Source organism: Culex quinquefasciatus, chromosome 2, assembly GCF_015732765.1.
Source record: "Culex quinquefasciatus strain JHB chromosome 2, VPISU_Cqui_1.0_pri_paternal, whole genome shotgun sequence".
NCBI classification, from domain to species: Eukaryota; Metazoa; Arthropoda; class Insecta; order Diptera; family Culicidae; genus Culex; species Culex quinquefasciatus.
In genome coordinates, this window is record NC_051862.1 from 101,263,774 (window position 1) to 101,288,203 (window position 24,430).

At 36.4% G+C, this 24,430-nt stretch overlaps 1 protein-coding gene across 1 annotated transcript in view; it reads left to right on the plus strand.

Moving 5' to 3' along the window:
- Positions 1-24,430, plus strand: part of LOC6052539 (IDLSRF-like peptide) — a 62,076-nt gene that overhangs the window by 17,742 nt on the left and 19,904 nt on the right. Inside the window, exons 2-3 of the mRNA XM_038252478.1 lie at positions 22,091-22,219; positions 22,711-22,909. Of these exons, the coding sequence (XP_038108406.1) occupies positions 22,091-22,219; positions 22,711-22,909 (328 nt within the window). The remainder of the gene's footprint in view (positions 1-22,090; positions 22,220-22,710; positions 22,910-24,430) is intronic.

Below are 24,430 nucleotides of genomic sequence, written 5' to 3' on the forward strand. Positions count from 1 at the left end.
TTATTTCCTAATTATTCCTAATTTTAATATTTGAATATTTCAATATTTTAATTTTTAAATATTTTAATATTTTATTATTTTAATATTTTAATATTTAAATATTTTAATATTTCAATATTTTAATTTTTAAATATTTTAATATTTTATTATTTTAATATTTTAATATTTAAATATTTTAGTATTTTAATATTTTAATATTTTAATATTTTAATATTTTAATATTTTAATATTTTAATATTTTAATATTTTAATATTTTAATATTTTAATATTTTAATATTTTAATATTTTAATATTTTAATATTTTAATATTTTAATATTTTAATATTTTAATATTTTAATATTTTGATATTTTGATATTTTAATATTTTAATATTTTTATATTTTTATATTTTAATATTTTAATATTTTAATATTTTAATATTTTAATATTTTAATATTTTAATATTTTAATATTTTAATATTTTAATATTTTAATATTTTAATATTTTAATATTTTAATATTTTAATATTTTAATATTTTAATATTTTAATATTTTAATATTTTAATATTTTAATATTTTAATATTTTAATATTTTAATATTTTAATATTTTAATATTTTAATATTTTAATATTTTAATATTTTAATATTTTAATATTCAATTCAATTCAATTTGGTTTTATTGGTGAATAATCAAGATACAATGAGTTATTTTGAAGTGCATAACAGAGTTTTGGAGTTCCTTACAGCTGTGTGTTGCATCATAATCCATTTAGGAACAATTATTTCTTTAACTAAGGCACTAGCAAGAGTAAGAAAAAACTATAAAAAAAAACTTACAGAAATTGCAAAGGAAAGGGGATAGAGGAAGGGTAAGCTTATATCTAGATCACAGGTAATTTATCCTTTGTAGATGTGTTTGATCATCAGTTCCCCGAGGGCCAGGAATTGTTCCGCCTTGTTCCGGCAGCTCCGAAACCGCGTCATCATCTCCCCCGCGAGAGCAAAGAACTCCGGCAGGGTGAAGAGATCTTCTCCGGTGACTTCTTGCTGGGCCGTACTGCCGCTACCGGCAGCGACCACGCTGGCGAACGAACGCCCCCAACCAGGAGGGAACGCTGAGTTTTCCGCTGGAACCGTACGCTGTCCAGCTGCAGGAACGGCTGCGCTCGTACTTCGCTGAGGAGGGTGGGACGCTTTCTTCTTCCTCTTTTCCTGCTCCTCGAGGTAAGCCTTGCGCGCGACGCATCCGCGGTAATTGCCGGTATGGTTGCCGTCACAGTTCGCGCACTTTACGCGCGGCTTGGTTTGTTCTGCTTTGTCCCCCAAGTCCGCCTTTCGTGGCAGTGCGCACGCCTCCGAGAGGTGTGACTCACCGCACTTCACGCAGCGGGGCCGGAGGTTGCAGTTCCGCGAGCCGTGGCCGAATTTCTGGCAACGGTGGCATTGCGCTACGTCCGTCGGGTTCTTGGTGTAAAACCGCCAGTTTACCCAAAAACCGTCCAACGTTTTAGTCCGCCGCAGGTCTTGGATCTTGACGGTGCCGCGGTCGAAGTACAACAGGTACAGTAGTGTGTGTGTACCTGTTACCGTTGTCTTGCGCGAGAGCACTTTAATCTCCCGCGGTTTTATTCCGGCGTCCGAAAGGTGACCCTTCAGGTCGGAGATCGGACGGTCTTGATAACCCTGCAAGACGACCTTAACAGGGGGCTTCTCGGGGTTGAATGTGTAGAAGTTGAAGTTGCTACGCTTCAATTCTTCAAACACCAGGTCGAAATTCTTTTGGTCAGTGTGATCACTTGCACTGCCGACTTACCGATTTTCAGACAATATCCGAGGCCTTCCAGCAACTCGTCAACATCGTCCGCTAACGTGTCCAAAACAAAATTGGAGGTGGTCTACGTTCCGCTGGAGAGTTGTTCTTTTTGACGTCGGCACTTTTTCCGTGCACGACCATCATCGTCGTCGTCGTCGTCGGTAGTGCTGCTACCGTCAGAGTTGTTATTTTCTTCGTCGTCGCTCAGCATCTGGAACTCGTTCCTGATGGGGATGTTGGCGGATGTTGATGTGCCACTGGTCGTGGCACCGGAAGTACCGGAACGGGTTCGCACTGGTGATCTTGGGACATATCCAGGATGTAGTAACTTTTTGTCGATGCCTTCAGCGCTGACGCTCCCCTGCGCGATGGCGGCCGACACGGCGTTGGTTTGTTTACCTTTTTGCACACGGCCGGTAGACGAACTTCGCGGGTTTTCGAGGCCGCACTCGAACTGCCACGGCCACGGCCGGCCTTTGGCATGCTGGAGAAGCAAACTCGCGGGTAACCACAATCAATTACGGCGAAAAAATCGAAAAAACGATGGAGCACTGAGCACTAGCTGCATGCTCTCGTGCGTACACGGAGGGAGCGATGAATATTTTAATATTTTAATATTTTAATATTTTAATATTTTAATATTTTAATATTTTAATATTTTAATATTTTAATATTTTAATATTTTAATATTTTAATATTTTAATATTTTAATATTTTAATATTTTAATATTTTAATATTTTTAAATTTTTATATTTTTATATTTTTATATTTTTATATTTTTATATTTTTATATTTTTATATTTTTGTATTTTTATATTTTTGTATTTTTATATTTTTATATTTTTATATTTTTATATTTTTATATTTTTATATTTTTATATTTTTATATTTTTATATTTTTATATTTTTATATTTTTATATTTTAATATTTTAATATTTTAATATTTTTATATTTTAATATTTTAATATTTTAATATTTTAATATTTTAATATTTTAATATTTTAATATTTTTATATTTTTATATTTTTATATTGTAATTTTGTAATATTTTTATATTTTTATATTTTTATATTTTTATATTTTTATATTTTTATATTTTAATATTTTTATATTTTAATATTTTAATATTTTAATATTTTAATATTTTAATATTTTAATATTTTAATATTTTAATATTTTAATATTTTAATATTTTAATATTTTAATATTTTAATATTTTAATAATTTAATATTTTAATATTTTAATATTTTAATATTTTAATATTTTAATATTTTAATATTTTAATATTTTAATATTTTAATATTTTTATATTTTTATATTTTTAAATTTTTATATTTTCATATTTTTATATTTTTATATTTTTATATTTTTATATTTTTATATTTTTATATTTTTATATTTTTATATTTTTATATTTTAATATTTTAATATTTTAATATTTTAATATTTTAATATTTTAATATTTTAATATTTTTATATTTTTATATTTTTATATTTTTATATTTTTAAATTTTTATATTTGAATATTTTAATTTTAATATTTTAATATTTTAATATTTTAATATTTTAATATTTTAATATTTTAATATTTTAATATTTTAATATTTTAATATTTTAATATTTTAATATTTTAATATTTTAATATTTTAATATTTTAATATTTTAATATTTTAATATTTTAATATTTTAATATTTTAATATTTTAATATTTTAATATTTTAATATTTTAATATTTTAATATTTTAATATTTTAATATTTTAATATTTTAATATTTTAATATTTTAATATTTTAATATTTTAATATTTTAATATTTTAATATTTTAATATTTTAATATTTTAATATTTTAATATTTTAATATTTTAATATTTTAATATTTTAATATTTTAATATTTTAATATTTTAATATTTTAATATTTTAATATTTTAATATTTTAATATTTTAATATTTTAATATTTTAATATTTTAATATTTTAATATTTCAATATTTTAATATTTTAATTTTTTAATATTTTAATATTTTAATATTTTTATATTTTTATATTTTTATATTTTTATATTTTTTTATTTTTATATTGTAATATTGTAATATTTTTATATTTTTATATTTTTATATTTTTATATTTTTATATTTTTATATTTTTATATTTTTATATTTTTATATTTTTATATTTTTATATTTTTATATTTTTATATTTTTATATTTTTATATTTTTATATTTTTATATTTTTATATTTTTATATTTTAATATTTTAATATTTTAATATTTTAATATTTTAATATTTTAATATTTTAATATTTTAATATTTTTATATTTTTATATTTTTATATTTTTATATTTTTATATTTTTAAATTTTTATATTTTTATATTTTTATATTTTTAAATTTTTATATTTTTATATTTTAATATTTTAATATTTTAATATTTTAATATTTTTATATTTTTATATTTTTATATTTTTATTTTTTTATATTTTTATATTTTTATATTTTTATATTTTAATATTTTAATATTTTAATATTTTTATATTTTTATATTTTTATATTTTTATATTTTAATATTTTTATATTTTAATATTTTAATATTTTAATATTTTAATATTTTTATATTTTAATATTTTAATATTTTAATATTTTAATATTATAATATTTTAATATTTTAATATTTTAATATTTTAATATTTTAATATTTTAATATTTTAATATTTTAATATTTTAATATTTTAATATTTTAATATTTTAATATTTTAATATTTTAATATTTTAATATTTTAATATTTTAATATTTTAATATTTTAATATTTTAATATTTTATTATTTTAATATTTTAATATTTTAATATTTTAATATTTTAATATTTTAATATTTTAATATTTTTATTTTTTTAAATTTTTATATTTTTATATTTTTATATTTTTATATTTTTATATTTTTATATTTTTATATTTTTATATTTTAATATTTTAATATTTTAATATTTTAATATTTTAATATTTTAATATTTTAATATTTTAATATTTTAATATTTTAATATTTTAATATTTTAATATTTTAATATTTTAACATTTTAATATTTTAATATTTTAATATTTAATATTTTTATGTTTAAATAATTTCATAGTTTGTTATGTTAAATCCAAGTATTTCAATATTTTAATATTTTAATGTTGGAATAATGTACTGCTTTAGTTTTTGAATATATTCATAATTTTTTTTGTTGATATTTTATTATTGTAATATTTGAAGTTTTTTACTAGTGGAGTTTGAGAATGTTTGAAATTTAGGGTTTTTAAAATTTTCTCTCTCTCTCTCTCTATTCTTCTTTCTATCTATTTTGCGCTTGCGTTCTCTTCTCTTCTCTAGCCTACTTTTTCTCCCTCTCCCATCCTATCTATTTTTCCCACTTTCTCTCTTCCTCTCCTCCCTCTCTCCCTGTACCGCATTTTGTCTCCTTCCTTTCTCTCACACTTTCTCTCCCTCTCCAACTTTCTGTCTCATTTCTCTCTTTCTTCCTCGAGCAAAGCTCTCTCTCCTCTCTATGCCTTATTCTCTCTAGCACTATTTTCATGTTCCTCACTTATACACACTCCTATCTCTCTCTCTCTCTCTCTCTCTCTCTCTCTCTCTCTCTCTCTAACTTTTTTCCTCTCTCTCTCTCACACCTTCTCTCTCCCCCCTATCTCTCTCTCTCATTTTCTCTCTCTCTCTTTCTCTCTCTCTCTCTTTCTCTCTCTCTCTTTTTCACTTTTCCCCTCTCTCTCTCTCTCACTCTCACCTTCTCTGTCTTTCTCTTTCTCCCTCTTTCTTTCTCTCTCTCTCTTTCTCTTTTAGTTTCTCTCTTTCATCTACCCTCACCCTAACGCTCTCTTCCTCTACCACATTTTCTGTCCCTCTTCCCTCCCACTTTCTCTCTCCCTCTCTCCCTTTCCCACTTTCTCTCTCTTTCCCTTCTTTTTCTCTACCTCTCCTCTTCTCACTCCCACTTTCTCTTCCTCTACCCTCGCCCTCTCACTCTCAGTCTCTCATACACACACGGGCACAAACGCACTTTCACACACGCATACATACACACTCGCACATATACACACCCGCAACGCCCAACCAAATCACAACAAGCTTAACCTTTACCACCAACCTGAAACTGGATACAATTTTCCATTCGCCTTCTCTATGGATCGCACGGTTGGGGTTCCTTTATATTACCCCTTTCCAGCTCTTCCGCAAACATACGCCCTCGAGGGTACGAGAGGGAAGCCGCGGCTTTTTTAATCCCGCCGGGCGTTGAATGTACCGTCCTCCTCCTTGGCACTCAATAGGCGGTTCCCTTAAAAAATAAATAAAGCTACGTAACTAAATCCAGCGATGCCCCGGCGGAACCTCTGTCCCATCCTGGGAGACCTGTGCCACGCGTCGGATTTTGAAGAGCCGAACCCAACTCGAAATCAGTTCCCGATCGACTCCCGGCACAAAACTTACCTTGCCACTTCCCACAATTTAAAAATTAACAGCAGCACCACGGAACACAAACTCACAGCCGCGAAATTATTTTGACATTGACATGTCAAAACGTGAATCACAATTCTTAAACTAAAAAAATACTAAAATTTAGGAATTTTTAAGAAGTACTTCAATGTTCTAAAAAAATCCTAAATTTTAGGAAGAAAAAAATACTAATTTTTAGGTATAATTTGACAAGCTAGAACATAAGTTCAAAAAATACTAAAAATTAGAAATTTATACCTAATGTCCGTTTTGCGTGTGAAGCTTCACACGTCTGTGCATCCGGAAGGAGTACTGAATAGTTGCTGAAAGTAGTCTTTAAGACTGTGGAGATGGGATTGGTTCAAGATTTTTTGCATTTTTTATACGAAATTAACTGAGCAGATATGCACTGCCGTTCTACGCATAATTGTCCCATGTTCAAAAAAGTGCAACTGAGAAAAAACGCGATTGAAATTTTTCGACCGATTTCTGTGTTTCTACGCATATTTGTCCCGTGAGTTCCTATTCGCCCTATGTGTCCCTAATCGCCCCAGTCAGCAGTTTATCACCCTCATTTGTGATTCTCTTGCAATAAAACAGGTAAATAAGACATAATGCTTAGTAAAACTAATGATTCCGTGTAGGAAAATACTTGGTGGGACAATTATGCGTAGAAGTTTAACGATGGGATAAACAGACTTGGTGTTGTTATCAATGAGTTTCCGAATAAAGTACCAGATTTTATGTGTTTTTCTTAAAGTTCACATCAAACTAAACTTAAAAATGTCATAAAGTCAAAATCGTCCAAAACTGACATGGGACAATTATGTGTAGAACGGCAGTGCAGGCCAAGGATTGATACCTAAGAGCATGCAATGGCACTAACCTTGTTGCGTGCTCTTCGGTTGACGTCCACGTAAGGAACATCCTGGAAGGAGCGTAACTAACTACATCCGTAGTTCTGTTAGATCATCCGAATTATCTTGATCAGGACAGTATAGCTCTGGTTCCTTGCAAGTGTCCTATTTTCTTACCTCCACGTTGGCTTGGTTTTCATGATGACCTAGCTGGTGGCCTGTGGAAACGGATCGTAAACTTTTGACCACCGCGGGTCAGAGTCGAGACGGCTAAAAGAAAGGGGCGCGACAATGTGGGAAAGGGAAGTAATTTGTGATTGTAGACGGTATTGTTTTGATTCGCAGTATGTTGAGTCAACTGCTGTGGATGTACCTGAAACATCTCCTATTTTTATTTTTGCTCTTCTGATTCCCAATTCTTCACTGATTCTTCTATTTAATATCCAACATTTGATTTTAATTTTACTAACTTTTGATTCTCTTATCTCTCAAAGCTTTTCCACTCTTTTCTATCAATTGATACTTCTGTAACAAACTTTGTTTTGTTTTTTTTTTCCTTAAAAATATACTTTTCCTTAATGTACTAGTAATATCAAGTCTATTTATCATTCGCGTAATCATTTTTGATTTTATGCGAATTTATTTATTTGAATAATTCTTTATCTGTCCTACAAATTATCATTACTATAATCTAAGCTTGTTTTGTATCTCTATTTATTAACTATTGTCTAATTTTACATCTAATACATCTAGCTTCTCATTTTTATTCTTCACAATACGCTCATCATTCTCTTACTATGGATACTTGATTTTTTTATAAAATAAATTCTCTTTTACTGTCTATTGTTTTCAATCTTCACCCTTTTTTGCCTTCCTCACTTAGGTAAGGCTATAATCCTGCTCTAAAAATGAACTTTTTATTAAAAGCTCGAAGACCCACCTTCATATACAGCAATTCCCCACGAAAACAGCATAGAAAAAAACAAAAGTGCTCGGATCGGGCTCAAAATTTTTCTGGGGGTTCCCTGGCCGAAATAATTAGACCCGTATTTTTTTGTTTGGCCATTAGGGTGACCTACGCCGTCTTAGGGTCTTAGTGGTCTAAAAAATGGCCATTTTCGTCGATTTTCGCAAAAACCACTTTTTTCAAAAAATCATAACTCCTTGCCATTTTAACCGATTTCAATTGTCTTATACGCAAATGAAAGGTAATAAGTTGGCCTTTCAAAGAAAAATAGTAAAAAGTTTCAAAAATGTAGCCTAACATATGAAAAGGTCGAATGAAACTTTAAAATGCCGTTTTAACGGTGTCTGGACCAAAGAGCCCATGTCTGGAAATATTTTTATCATATTCCCCGGACATTTTTACATAACATACTAAAAAATAGGAAGAGTTCATTAACAGGATTCTGAGATATGATTTTTTCAAAATAAAATCCGTGTTTTTCGACGCGCCGCGCGCAAAAACACGAAAATGACAAAATCGGCAAAAAATCAACTTTTTCCACTAAAACTGCGATAACTTAAAAATTTCAGCGATGGCCTATACATGTCTGGGTACCAAAATTTTCGTAATTGAAAGACGCAACTTTTGGTACCCAGACATGTATAGGTCATCGCTGAAATTTTTAAGTTATCGCAGTTTTAGTGAAAAACGTTGATTTTTTGCCGATTTCGTCTTTTTTCGGTTTTTGCGCGCGGCGCGTCGAAAAACACGGATTTTATTTTGAAAAAATCATATCTCGGAATCCTGTTAATGAACTCCTCCCATTTTTTTGAATATTTTGTAAAAATGTCCAGGGAATCCGATAAAAATATTTCCAGACATAGGCTCTTTGGTCCAGACACCGTCAAAACGGCATTTTAAAGTTTCATACGCCCTTTTCATATGTTAGTCTAGATTTTTGAAACTTGTTACTATTTTTCTTTGAAAGGTCAACTTATCACCTTTCATTTGCGTATAAGACAATTGAAATCGGCAAACAAAAAAACAAAAAAATACGGGTCTAATTATTTCGGCCAGGGAACCCCCAGAAAAATTTTGAGCCCGATCCGAGCACTTTTGTTTTTTTCCATGCTGTTTTCGTGGGGTGTGGTGTGTGGTTTTCGCTGTATATATATATCGACTCAGAGTCGAAAACTGAACAAATGTCTGTGTGTGTGTATGTGTGTGTGTGTGTGTGTATGTATGTATGTGTTCAAAAATCTTGCCAAGTTTTCTCAGCACTGGCTGAACCGATTTTGATCGAACCAGTTGCATTCGACTTGGTTTAGGGTCCCATACATCGCTATTGAATTGTTTGAAGTTTCGATAAGTAGTTCAAAAGTTATGTATAAAAATGTGTTTTCACATATATCCGGATCTCAATTATATGCATGTAAACGGTTTCCGGATCCATCATCCAACCCATCGTTGGTTAGGTAATCAAAAGATCTTTCCAACAAGTCCACAACATCGAAGATCTGGTAACCCTGTCTCGAGTTATGACCACTTAAGTGATATTTATGTACTTTTTTAAAGCCGGATCTCACTTAAATGCATGTAAACGATGTCCGGATCCATCATCCGACCCATCGTTGGTTAGGTAATCAAGAGACCATTCCAACGAGTTCACGACATTGAAGATCTGGCAACCCTGTCTCGAGTTTTGACCACTTAAGTGATATTTATGTACTTTTTTGAAGCCGGATCTCACTTAAATGTATATAAACGATGTCCGGAACTATCATCCGACCCATTGTTGGTTAGGTAATCAAGAGACCTTTCCAACGAGTCCACATAATTAAAAATCTGGCAACCCTGCCTCGAGTTATGACCACTTAAGTGATATTTATGTAGTTTTTTGAAGCCGGATCTTACTTGTAAACGATGTCCGGATCCATCATCCGACCCATGCTTGGTTAGGTAATCGAGAGACCTTTCCAACGAGTCCATATAATTGAAGATCTGGCAACCCTGTCTCGAATTATGACCACTTAAGTGATATTTATGTACTTTTTTGAAGCCGGATCTCACTTAAATGTATGTAAACGATGTCCAGATCCATCATCCGACCCATCGTTGGTTAGGTTATTGAGAGACCTTTCTAACGAGTCCACATAATTGAAGATCTGGCAACCCTGCCTCGAGTTATGACCACTTAAGTGATATTTATGCACTTTTTTGAAGCCGGATCTCACTTAAATGCATGTAAACGATGTCCGGATCCATCATCCGACCCATCGTTGGTTAGATAATCGAGAGACTTTTCCAACGAGTACTCAACATGGAAGATCTGGCAACCCTGCCTCGAGTTATGACCACTTAAGTGATATTTATGTACTTTTGACAAAGGACTTTGTCTTAAAGCTCTATCTGCGGTGTCAATGCAAAATTTTTCGAAAATGTAGCGTTACCGTCGCAAGCCCTCGGCGTGACATTCTGTTTCTGTTGCGTAGATGCAGTGAAAACTATTTAAGCTAAAAGTTAGCCTCTGGAGGATTTAGTGTCCATCAGACTTTCATCAAAGACGGACCTTACGTTGGTAATTTTATTGCTCACACACACACACACACACGCAGGTGGTGCACGAACTTGAGAGGAGGTCCAAGAAGTTATTGACGGTAGCCAGAACGGTCACCGGAATACCGAAATTATTGGGAACAATTTGGTAGGATATCGGCCACACCCGGTGTGGCCAGTGCCCTGAGGGAAGGTTCTACCGGGAGGACATTTACGGAACCATACAAATTTGGGCAATATGGGTATCAAAATTCATGGTTTTTGATACTGGTAAGGGACCATCCAAAAACCACGTGGACACTTTTTTGGGAATCTCAACCCCCCTCCCCCTTCGTGGACAATTGTTCATACAAAAAAAATCTTTTTTTGTATGGAGCGTGAACAATCGCTTACCCCCCCCCCCCCTAAATTGTCCACGTGGTTTATGGATGGTCCCTAATGAAAATTACCATTTTGGCAGGATTGGCCATACCCGGAGTGGCCATTCCCCTGAGGGAAGGTTCTACCGGGAGGACATTTACGGAACCATACAAATTTGGGCAATATGGGTATCAAAATTCATGGTTTTTTAAACTGGTAATGAAAATGGCCATTTTGGCAGGATTGGCCACACCCGGAGTGGCCATTGCCCTGAGGGAAGGTTCTACCGGGAGGACATTTACGAACCATACAAATTTGGGCAATATGGGTATCAAAATTCATGGTTTTGATACTGGTAATGAAAATGGCCATTTTGGCAGGACTGACCACACCCGGAGTGGCCATGGCCATTTTGACCGGATTGGCCACACCCGGAGTGGCCAGTGCCCTTGGGAAGGTTCTACCGGGGGGACATTAATCGAACCATAGGACTTAGGGCAATATGGGTATCAAAATTCATGGTTTGGCCACTCCGGGTGTGACCAATCCAGTCAAAATGGCCATTTTCATTACCAGTTTCAAAAACCATGAATGTGGATTCCCATATTGCCCCAAGTCGTATGGTTCGATTAATGTCCCCCCGGTAGAACCTTCCCGAGGGCACTGGCCACTCCGGGTGTGGCCAATCCGGTTAAAATGGCCATTTTCAATACAAGTTTAAAAAACCATGAATTTTGATACCCATATTGCCCCAAGTCGTATGGTTCGATTAATGTCCCCCCGGTAGAACCTTCCCGAGGGCACTGGCCACTCCGGGTGTGGCCAATCCAGTCAAAATGGCCATTTTCATTATCAGTTTCAAATACCATGAATTTTGATACCCATATTGCCCCAAGTCGTATGGTTCGATTAATGTCCCCCCGGTAGAACCTTCCCGAGGGCACTGGCCACTCCGGGTGTGGCCAATCCAGTCAAAATGGCCATTTTCATTATCAGTTTCAAATACCATGAATTTTGATACCTATATTGCCCCAAGTCGTATGGTTCCGTAAATGTCCCCCCGGTAGAACCTTCCCGAGGGCACTGGCCACTCCGGGTGTGGCCAATCCAGTCAAAATGGCCATTTTCATTATCAGTTTCAAAAACCATGAATTTTGATACCTATATTGCCCCAAGTCGTATGGTTCGATTAATGTCCCCCCGGTAGAACCTTCCCGAGGGCACTGGCCACTCCGGGTGTGGCCAATCCAGTCAAAATGGCCATTTTCATTATCAGTTTCAAAAACCATGAATTTTGATTCCTATATTGCCCCAAGTCGTATGGTTCGATTAATGTCCCCCCGGTAGAACCTTCCCGAGGGCACTGGCCACTCCGGGTGTGGCCAATCCGGTTAAAATGGCCATTTTCAATACAAGTTTAAAAAACCATGAATTTTGATACCTATATTGCCCCAAGTCGTATGGTTCGATTAATGTCCCCCCGGTAGAACCTTCCCGAGGGCACTGGCCACTCCGGGTGTGGCCAATCCAGTCAAAATGGCAATTTTCATTACCAGTTTCAAAAACCATGAATTTTGATACCCATATTGCCCCAAGTCGTATGGTTCGATTAATGTCCCCCCGGTAGAACCTTCCCGAGGGCACTGGCCACTCCGGGTGTGGCCAATCCAGTCAAAATGGCCATTTTCATTATCAGTTTCAAATACCATGAATTTTGATACCCATATTGCCCCAAGTCGTATGGTTCGATTAATGTCCCCCCGGTAGAACCTTCCCAAGGGCACTGGCCACTCCGCGTGTGGCCAATATCCTATAAATGTGGTCCCAAGCCCATTGCCCCAAATCATTCTGGTCCGGTGACCGTCCTTACAATCTTCATAAGAACAGAATTCCTCCCAATTTAGTGCACCAACTGTGTCTTTCAATGTGTGCGTGTGTGTGTGTGAGCAATAAAATTACCACCGTGGATCCGCTTTTGTCGAAACCTCGTAAGGCACTGAATTTTTCTGAGGCTATCTGTTAGCTTAAATAGTTCGCATGAAATGTGGCAACAGTGGTGCAACATTCTCGCGTGACAGTTCCACGTAAACAGGAGAGGAGGCAAAATTTGCACCATGTTGCCACATTTCATGCGAACTATTTAAGCTAACAGATAGCCTCAGAAAAATTCAGTGCCTTACGAGGTTTCGACAAAAGCGGATCCACGGTGGTAATTTTATTGCTCACACACACACACGCACACATTGAAAGACACAGTTTGTGCACTAAATTGGGAGGAATTCTGTTCTTATGAAGATTGTAAGGACGGTCACCGGACCAGAATGATTTGGGGCAATGGGCTTGGGACCACATTTATAGGATATAGGCCACACCCGGAGTGGCCAGTGCCCTGGGGAAGGTTCTACCGGGGGGACATTTACGGAACCATATGACTAGGGGCAATATGGGTATCAAAATTCATGGTTTTTGAAACTGGTAATGAAAATGGCCATTTTGACTGGATTGGCCACACCCGGAGTGGCCATTGCCCTAAGGGAAGGTTCTACCGGGAGGACATTTACGGAACCATATGACTTGGGGCAATATGGGTATCAAAATTCATGGTTTTTGATACTGGTGATAAAAATGGCCATTTTGGCAGGATTGGCCACACCCGGATTGGCCATTGCCCTGAGGGAAGGTTCTACCGGGAGGACATTTACGGAACCATACAAATTTGGGCAATATGGGTATCAAAATTCATGGTTTTTGAAACTGGTAATGAAAATGGCCATTTTGACTGGATTGGCCACACCCGGAGTGGCCAGTGCCCTCGGGAAGGTTCTACCGGGGGACATTAATCGAACCATACGACTTAGGGCAATATGGGTATCAAAATTCATGGTTTTTTAAACTGGTAATGAAAATGGCCATTTTGACCGGATTGGCCACACCTGGAGTGGCCAGTGTTCTCGGGAAGGTTCTACCGGGGGGACATTAATCGAACCATACTTGGGGCAATATGGGAATCCACATTTATGGTTTTTGAAACTGGTAATGAAAATGACAATTTTGACCGGATTGGCCACACCCGGAGTGGCAATTGCCCTCGGGAAGGTTCTACCGGGGGGACATTAATCGAACTATTCGACTTGGGGCAATATGGGTACCAAAATTCATGGTTTTTGATACTGGACATGAAAATTACCATTTTGATTGGACATTTTCCGAACCATACTTGTTTTGGCAATTTATTTCCACAGAGGTGCCAAAGATTGAAAACATTTTATAGGAATAAATTATTTAGGATTAAATACATAGGCAATGTTTTAAAAATATAAAATAAAATAGAATATTTTTTAGGAGTTTTGTACAAAGTTCTTTGTCATATTGGTCATGTAGAACATAACCACCTGCACCTTTTTTGAAGCCGGATCTCACTTAAATGTATGTAAACGATGTCCAGATCCATCATCCGACCCATCGTTGGTTAGGTTATTGAGAGACCTTTCTAACGAGTCCACATAATTGAAGATCTGGCAGCCCTGCCTCGAGTTATGACCACTTAAGTGATATTTATGTACTTTTTTGAAGCCGGATCTCACTTAAATGCATGTAAACGATGTCCGGATCCATCATCCGACCCATCATTGGTTAGGTTATTGAGAGACCTTTCCAACGAGTCCACATAATTGATGATCTGGCAACCCTGCCTTGAGTTATGACCACTTAAGTGATATTTATGTACTTTTTTGAAGCCGGATCTCACTTAAATGTATGTAAACGATGTCCGAAACCATCATCCGACCCATCGTTGGTTAGGTAATCAAGAGACCTTTCAAACGAGCCCACATAATTGAAAATCTGGCAACCCTGTCTCAAGTTATGACTTACGTTATATCTGTGTACTTATTTTTCTGGACCTAAAAAATAGCTGAAATATGTGTCCAAACCACTCATATTACCCATTGTTGGTAAAAAGTGAGGAAGGCATCAACCACATAGGTGGATTAAGTGAGTTTTTTTTTTCAAACAAGTGAGGTTTGAGCCCTTACTCAATCTATGGAATGTTAAAGGATTAACACAAATATTGCGCGTATTCCCGAAAAGGACACGCGGCATACCAGCCTCTAAACGACGCGCCGCACTTTCGGCAAATGCGCGCTGTCAAATCCCATACTGTACGTTTTGTTTTTGTTGACCTTCTTCTTCGAATTGCACGTCATTGTTGCCGGTAATGTTTTTTATTGCATCAAAAGTGCAGAAAATCGCTGGCAACAGTGTCTGCGGCACACTCAGAAATGCCGCGCGGCGTGTACCTCCGAGAGAAACGGACAATATTACTATTGTATTTTTGGTAAACTTTTATAACATGCTAAGAACCAAAAATTGTAACAAAACATCGCGACAAAAGAAATAGCAACAGATAAACAGACTCAACAATAGGGAAGATTTCAGGAGAAAACAATACACAGTAAATAACAATAAGTTTTACATCAAACCCTACTTAATGTACCACCCCCGGCCGAGTTAAAATGCGTAACCGGAAAAGAAGGTGTGCATGCCTGGCACGAACACTCAAAGCGCGTTCTAGCGTGCTGCTCGTACTGACTCAAAGCAAGGGTGAGATGTAGGTTCTTACACTGAAAATTGCGAAATTAACTGAGCAGATATTGTTTATTCTTAACATTTACTTACTTGCTTAACCTTTCGGAAGTCGCGTTCGGCCTCCCTTACATACGTCCTTACAAACGGTACACTAGAAACGGTACGGTACGAATGTAAAAAGGTTAACCAGCCGAACTTAAGCCGATTGTTCCAAACGAAGTGTAAACAAACAGTCTATTCTTATCGGTCCTAATGTAAACATCAACTGACGTGAGCAGGATAGACAGTTTGTTTACACTAGCCTTTGGCAGAATTACAGTTCCTCCAATCCCTGTTGAACTCTGCTTTGTTTTTGAATTTCGTGGGTTTGGGACCATCCATAAACCACGTGGACACTTTTTTGGGAATCTGTAACCCCCTCGTGGACAATGGTCCATACAAAAAAAAACTTTTTTGTATGGATCGTGGACAATCGCCATACCCCCCCCCCCATAAAGTGTCCACGTGGTTTATGGATGGTCCCTTTCCGGCCCTTTTATGTCGACTTCGAGAAACCATGTTGAAATCTATCAAAACCAAGGGGGCGACATCTATATCTCACTACAGGCAGCTCGCCCGTTGCCAACACAAGCTGTCAACTTCGGCACCAGAACAAAAGGGAACTGCCAACTGTCGCAGATAGAGCGTGTACGTTATGTTATTCCGTAGAAATGGCTTGGAATATCGGAATTAGTGCGAGGTATTTGAGAGAAACCATTTATGACCATTTGAATTATTAGTGTCGAATTTCGAACGAGCGTCGACGCACACGAAGGAGACGACGTCGGTGTGCTATGAAATAGACCAGCAGCGCGGGTGCGACTGTATTGGTGCGTCGATGGGGTTGTGTGTAGTCGGCGTCCGTTGAGTGTCGTGCTGGGGACGCGCGGCGCGTGAGATAGTAGGTCTATTCCCGTACTGCAGAATTCTGCAATCCTGCACAAAAACGGCAGCAGAGCGTTCCCGTACTTTTCTGCAATAAAAGTAACTTTTGTCTCAGGCAGAACTTCTGCAGTGAGAGAGGAAGAAGTTGCAGCAAAACCGTTCCCTTACTTTTCTGCAAGCTCTCTCTTCTCTTTCTTGTTGAAAAGTTACTGCAATTTGGTGTGATTGATGTTGACTACACGCTTACATAAAATCTGCAAGTTGGGTGAAATTGGGTACTAAAGCCCTATGTAAATTTTTATGTACAACGGTAAAAAACACGATTTAAAACCATTTCTGATCACTTTTTTTTTCATTTTAATGCAAATTTTTTTTTTTGATAAGACAACATTTTTTCGGTGGATCAACTATGGTCCCCTTGGAACGAGCTGTCAAGTAGGAGCTTTTCTGTCAAGAAGGACTGCGAGGTTAATTTTTCTAAATTAATTTAAAAATCAATTTTAAACTCTTTGTGGCCGCACAAAGGGTCATTTTAATCAGAAAAATAAGCTTTATCGCTGTAAACAATAATATCAGCAATCTGAGCTTCATTTTAGGACCCAATTAAGCATTTTATTATAAGTTGTAATAATAAATGATTTTGGGGTAGTTTTTTTATGTCTGGTTTTCTTGAGAACGATTTTTTATGTTAAAGATTTCAGGCTTAGTTCATTTATGTAAAATTGATACCAATAAGTGCCGCTATGGGAGTCCGCAGGGCAAAAACTAACGTTGTAAAAAGTTTGTTATAGAAAAATCGAAAAACTATGAGAAAAACTACGATTGGCCAAAAAATTATTACCGTAGGCTTATAGTCCATGAAATTACCTAACTTTTGACCTATGGGAGTATGGGTGTTGGAGGCTGTTGCAAAAAGATATTAAGGTTTTAAAAAAATCCATTTTTAACAGTAATTTGCAAAAGCTATGAGAAAAAGTCAAACCAATCCTAGTTGTCTATGGCTCATTTTGAAGTGCTTCAAAAGACCTGTCGAATGCATCTAAGAGAGTTGGAAATGATGAAGTTTTACTGAAATGCGAGCAATTTTAAGATTTTTTATGTTTTTTGGACCTCAAACTTCAATGCCCGTTTTACCCCACTTCCCTTTGTCGTAGAGGGCTCATATTTGGCATTAGTTCATCTCATGTATAGACAAACAAACGCTGAAAGTTTCATCCAAATCGAAGCACCTCGATACGACCTCTAGAACAAACCGAGCAATATTTACAAATACTGCCTCTTAATTTATGTGTGTCAAATTTTTTGAGTTTGTGATCAATTTTTATTTGTCAATTTTACTGCGTCGCCGTTGTTCTTACATGTGACATCCAGTCATAATTTATTTATGTTATCCTGAATAATCTTTCAAACATTCTGCTATCAAACATGTATTTATGGTCCCTTCTATATAAAACCTTTGTTTGTATCATTAGCGTGTCCCAAAAAAACACGAAGTCGAGGAATTCAATGTGCTCAGTTCTCAAATGATAGAAAATCATGTTAGAAACAACTCTCTCATACATAAAAACTTTCGGAAAAATTGTTTACCACGTTCCCTGGGCATTTTTTTGAAAAAAGTCAGTTTTTTCGACAATTTCACAAAATCTGCTTAGAAAAAATGGAAAATTTTAAAATTTCAAATAGCCTATACCATTAAATGATGGTCTGTGGTCCAATAAACAAGTTAATGTATCGATTTGGCCTTTTAAAACCTTGTTTTTACTTTCCGGTAGCTTTTATGTCGAAAAATACGAGTTTTTGCTTTACTTTTTCAATCTTTTCCTCGGTATTGAACACAAAATTTCCTCATATGTGAAAATACATGCATCTTGTAGGAAATTTTCCGCCGAAGATTTTCGTCTAAGCAACTTTGAAGTTTCATCAACTCTGAGCTGAGATATTCCAGTTTTGTGAAGAAAGAATATTGAATATTTGAAAATGTTGATATTAATCATCATTGGCATACAATATTAAGGATAATTTAAGCCTAATTTGAAGTGCGGCTGTATCGCATCTGTTTTTAAACATGATTGGTTCATCCTTCAATACTAAGGGCCACCTGGTTTTGTTTTCTCATGGCACACTACGTGCTAAATCAATGAATTACTTTTAGCAAATAACTCATATTTAGAGCATTTTGCATTTAAACCAATCGATGCACGTTTGCTGTGTTTCCATGGCTACAAATAAACAAATAACAAATATAAGGTTCAATTGTACGCATTTCCGTGATCTGAACCACAACGTAACGTTTACACTCCTTCTTATAACTCCTGTTGATAAATCCGATGTTCAGGTAAATTAAAAATATCACTAATATTTGGAATTTATTCTATAGGGATCCATCCATTAATCACGTAGACATTTTTTTAAATCTCAGCTCCTCCCTTCTCATGGTCAATTGTCCATAAAAAAAACTTTTTTGGATGGAGCGTGGACAATTGCCAACCCCGTACAATCGAACCATATATTTCGATGCCTCTGTGCTCTTGTACTAAGCTTACTGGTTTTCCTATCTAGATAGCATAAGAGAGCACAGATTCATCGATTTGTTATTTGTTTATTTGTAGCCATGGAAACACAGCAAACGTGCATCGATTGGTTTAAATGCAAAATGCTCTAAATATGAGTTATTTGCTAAAAGTAATTCATTGATTTAGCACGTAGTGTGCCATGAGAAAACAAAACCAGGTGGCCCTTAGTATTGAAGGATGAACCAATCATGTTTAAAAACAGATGCGATACAGCCGCACTTCAAATTAGGCTTAAATTATCCTTAATATTGTATGCCAATGATGATTAATATCAACATTTTCAAATATTCAATATTCTTTCTTCACAAAAACTGGAATATCTCAGCTCAGAGTTGATGAAACTTCAAAGTTGCTTAGACGAAAATCTTCGGCGGAAAATTTCCTACAAGATGCATGTATTTTCACATATGAGGAAATTTTTGTGTTCAATACCGAGGGAAAAGATTGAAAAAAAGTAAAGCAAAAACTCGTATTTTTCGACATAAAAGCTACCGGGAAAGTAAAAACAAGGTTTTAAAAGGCCAAATCGATACATTAACTTGTTTATTGGACCACAGACCATCATTTAATGGTATAGGCTATTTGAAATTTTAAAATTTTCCATTTTTTCTAAGCAGATTTTGTGAAATTGTCGAAAAAACTGACTTTTTTCAAAAAAATGCCCAGGGAACGTGGTAAACAATTTTTCCGAAAGTTTTTATGTATGAGAGAGTTGTTTCTAACATGATTTTCTATCATTTGAGAACTGAGCACATTGAATTCCTCGACTTCGTGTTTTTTTGGGACACGCTATATGTATCATATTTATTAAGCGTACCTGCCACTCTCATTTGTAAAATTGTTTACCTAAAGTAAAATTTTAAAGTTGTTTCTTATATATGATTTCTACCTAAGCATAATTAATTTCTAGTTACTTAATAAATGATAATCCTTGATTTTTTGAATAAAATGTTGTGCTGCATAAAACAATAATGTCCCAGTTCTAGAGGTAATCTTCTTTCAATTACTTTTTTTGTGAACCATTTTTTTTTTAAATATTTTGAAATAATTAAAAAAAAATAATACCCAATTTGAGTAAATCCACTCAACTGTGTACAATGTTGCAGAAAAAGTACTGGAACGCGCTACCCAGGCAAAATTTTTTCCGCTTCTCTCCTTGCAGAACTTCTGCAAAAGAGAGAGATGAAGAGAGCGAGCTGAAAAGTACGGGAACGTGCTGCAAAAAAGTGACTTATGCTGGCTGCAGAATTCTGCAGAAGCTGCAGAAATTCTGCAATTCTGCAAGTACGGGAATAGACCTAGTAATGAGAGAGTTCTGTGTGTGTTTGTGCGCTTCGGGTCGTTGGTATCGGGAGAGTAGATTCGTGCATCGCAATTCGGAGAGAGGTCTTTAGTCTGGTTTTTAGTGTTAAAGCGAGCGGTGTTGTTTTAAGTGGTGGGTGGTGGGATCTTGGAACAACAAAAGACTTTTGCTCGGTTGAGATTTGATGCGTTCTAAATCTACGACACCAACTTCGGCGCCAGCACAAAAGAACAGCTGTTACTATTCAGTACTCCTTCCGAATGCCCAGACGTGCTAAGCTTCAGGGCGACAACAAAGGCAACTCGTTGTTGCACTCCTCGAACTATTTGGTGATGGCACTCACGAAATACTAACATCTTACTTTTTAGCGGTTACAGGTTCCAATCTTATCCAATCGCTGTTTTGCGAAACTCGATCATAATGAACAGGCTATACGTGTCTCCTCTTCCAGCGAGTGAACCAGAACATACCATATGTTCCGCCTTTTGATTGTTGATGATCATAGAGATCTCCACGGTTTCTCTCACGCACACCACGATTCTGTGTTAGTATTTGTATTTAAAGTATTGTTTTGATTTTGAACGATTGTGATTGGCTGAATTCCAAGCAGCTGATTTTGTTTACACTTTTTTTACGCAGACATAAGCAAATCGAGTAGATCAATCGTCTGTAAAAACCAGCTGTTTACCACGTGCTCGTGGTATAACAAAGAACACAGCTGATTTTGACAGACGAATCATTCTACTCGATTTGCCTATGTATGCGTGTAAATTTGTTACAAACTAACACACTCTCGCGCGTGGATATCTCTATGAACGTCCGCATCGGCATATCTCACCTCCACCCGCGGTGACTTTCTGTGCATCACTTCCCATTTAACTCAATCGGAATTCAATTCGAATCGTTGACGTATTCCGTTTCAAACGCAACAACCGATTCCGTATACGTACCGGTTGTTGCGTTTGAAACGGAATACGTAAACGATTCTAATTGAATTACGTTTCAGAATTCCTAGTTGTACTTTTATCTTAATAATAAAGAAAACATGGAGCGGCCGTGGCTGAATGGTTGCGGTGTTCGCTTTGTAAGCGAATGGTTCTGGGTTCGATTCCCATCTGCTCCCATCGAGAAAGTTAAGGACCTAGAAATACTAGAAATGCTGAATATGAACGAAAAATCTAAGTCGCTGGAGGCGGGGTTTGAACTCCCGTCCTTTGGATTGGTAAGCAAAAATGCTAACCACTAGGCCATGGCGACTTGGTGAGCCTAGACTGAAATTAGGAATACTGTTACAACCAACCCGCAACACCTTTCGAGGTGTATCCTAGAGTTCTACCTCTCCTACTAACATTGAGTCCAAAACCTCCCTACAAACATCTATACCACTAAGGTGACGTAGGGGTCCTTGCGCACTTTAGATAGGTGTTTACTAACGATCCTTCCAGTCCTTGAGGATAGCTTGGACCCGGCCTGGACCCCCTTATGCCCTGGGTTGTATTACACACTCATCAAAAGATGAAGACATGGTATCTCCCGTGTTGGATTATTCTTCCGGATGAGGGTCTAACACAACCACACCAAACAGTGGGATAAGCGTTGTGGAGCCTTCCGGTGGTGGGGCGTCCTCCAAATGCTAATGCTAATGCTAATAATAAAGAAAACATTTTATTCACACAACTGTATTATTTTTTCAATTCCAGAAGCATGTCATCCCTACGAGCCGTTCAAATGTCCTGGGGACGGAAATTGCATCTCTATTCAATACCTCTGCGACGGTGCTCCAGATTGTTCAGATGGTTACGATGAAGACATGAGGCTCTGCACGGCCGGTACATTATAAAATCTCAAATTAACATTCCAACGCCCAAAGCTCCAAAAAATTTGGAACGGTAACTTCAACTCAATGATTCTCGGGCACAACTCAACCAATCAAGATAATTCTTCTTTCCAGTGATTTGTTGGGATGTCTAGATGATTCTAGAACTTTGCAGAACTTAATTTGATCAAATCTGTAATTTTTGCGATCAAAAACATCGTTCCAACTTTTTTTTTCGCGTGTAAAAAAAATCGCCAAAAAAGGCAGTCTTTTTAAAAAAGGTGGAACGATGTTTTCGGTCACATAAATTACAGATTTGTTCAAATCAAGTTCTGCAAAATTTTAGGATCATCTAGACATTCTTACAAATCACTGGAAACAAGAATCGTCCCGATTGGTTGAGTAATGACCGAGAACCAGCGAGTTGAAGTAACCGCTCCACCTTTTTTGGGAGGCTTGGGCGTGCTTTTTTCAATTGCTAAAACATTAATGTTTTTTTTTCAGCTAAGCGGCCCCCAGTGGAAGAAACAGCATCCTTTCTACAGAGCTTACTTGCATCCCACGGCCCAAATTATTTGGAAAAACTGTTTGGCAGTAAAGCTAGGGATGCACTTGCTCCCCTCGGGGGTGTTGAGAAGGTGGCCATCGCACTGAGTGAGTCTCAAACTATCGAAGACTTCGGAGCAGCACTTCATCTTATGAGGTTGGTACAATTGTCAGATACACTGAAACCCCGATGGTTTGACACCAACTGTTGTCAAACGAACCCACTTATTAGTTTGACACTCCTTTTACACGGAGTTAACACACACTACTTTTGTTTTTACTCCAGGTGGTGGCCACAACTGCCAAAATGTCAAATTTCATGTCCAGTATCAAAATCCCTAAAGTTTGATACCCATATTGCCCCAACTCATATGGTTTCGCAAATGTCCCCTTATCGGAACATCCCCCGGGGCCTCCGGCCACTCCAGGTGGTGGCCATTACTGCCAAAATGTCAAATTTCATGTCCAGTATCAAAATCCCTTAAGTTTGATACCCATATTGCCCCAACTCTTATGGTTCCGCAAATGTCCCCTTATCGGAACATCCCCGGGGCCTCCGGCCACTCCAGGTGGTGGCCACAACTGCCAAAATGTCAAATTTCATGTCCAGTATCAAAATCCCTAAAGTTTGATACCCATATTGCCCCAACTCATATGGTTTCGCAAATGTCCCCTTATCGGAACATCCCCCGGGGCCTCCGGCCACTCCAGGTGGTGGCCATTACTGCAAAAATGTCAAATTTCATGTCCAGTATCAAAATCCCTTAAGTTTGATACCCATATTGCCCCAACTCTTATGGTTCCGCAAATGTCCCCTTATTGGAACATCCCCGGGGCCTCCGGCCACTCCAAGTGGTGGAATACTACTGCCAAAATGTCAAATTCCATGTCCAGTATCAAAATCTCTAAAGTTTGATACCCATATTGCCCCAACTCTTATGGTTCCGCAAATGTCCCCTTATCGGAACATCCCCGGGGCCTCCGGCCACTCCAGGTGGTGGCCATTACTGCCAAAATGTCAAATTTCATGTCCAGTATCAAAATCCCTAAAGTTTGATACCCATATTGCCCCAACTCTTATGGTTCCGCAAATGTCCCCTTATCGGAACATCCCCGGGGCCTCCGGCCACTCCAGGTGGTGGCCATTAATGCCAAAATGTCAAATTTCGTGTCCAGTATCAAAATTCCTAAAGTTTGATACCCATATTGCCCCAACTCTTATGGTTCCGCCAAATGTCCCCTTATCGGAACATCCCCGGGGCCTCCGGCCACTCCAGGTGGTGGCCACAACTGCCAAAATGTCAAATTTCATGTCCAGTATCAAAATTCCTAAAGTTTGATACCCATATTGCCCCAACTCTTATGGTTCCGCAAATGTCCCCTTATCGGAACAGCCTCCGGCCACTCCAGGTGGTGGCCACTACTGCAAAAATGTCAAATTCCATGTCCAGTATCAAAATCCCTAAAGTTTGATACCCATATTGCCCCAACTCTTATGGTTCCGCCAAATGTCCCCTTATCGGAACATCCCCGGGGCCTCCGGCCACTCCAGGTGGTGGCCACAACTGCCAAAATGTCAAATTTCATGTCCAGTATCAAAATTCCTAAAGTTTGATACCCATATTGCCCCAACTCTTATGGTTCCGCAAATGTCCCCTTATCGGAACAGCCTCCGGCC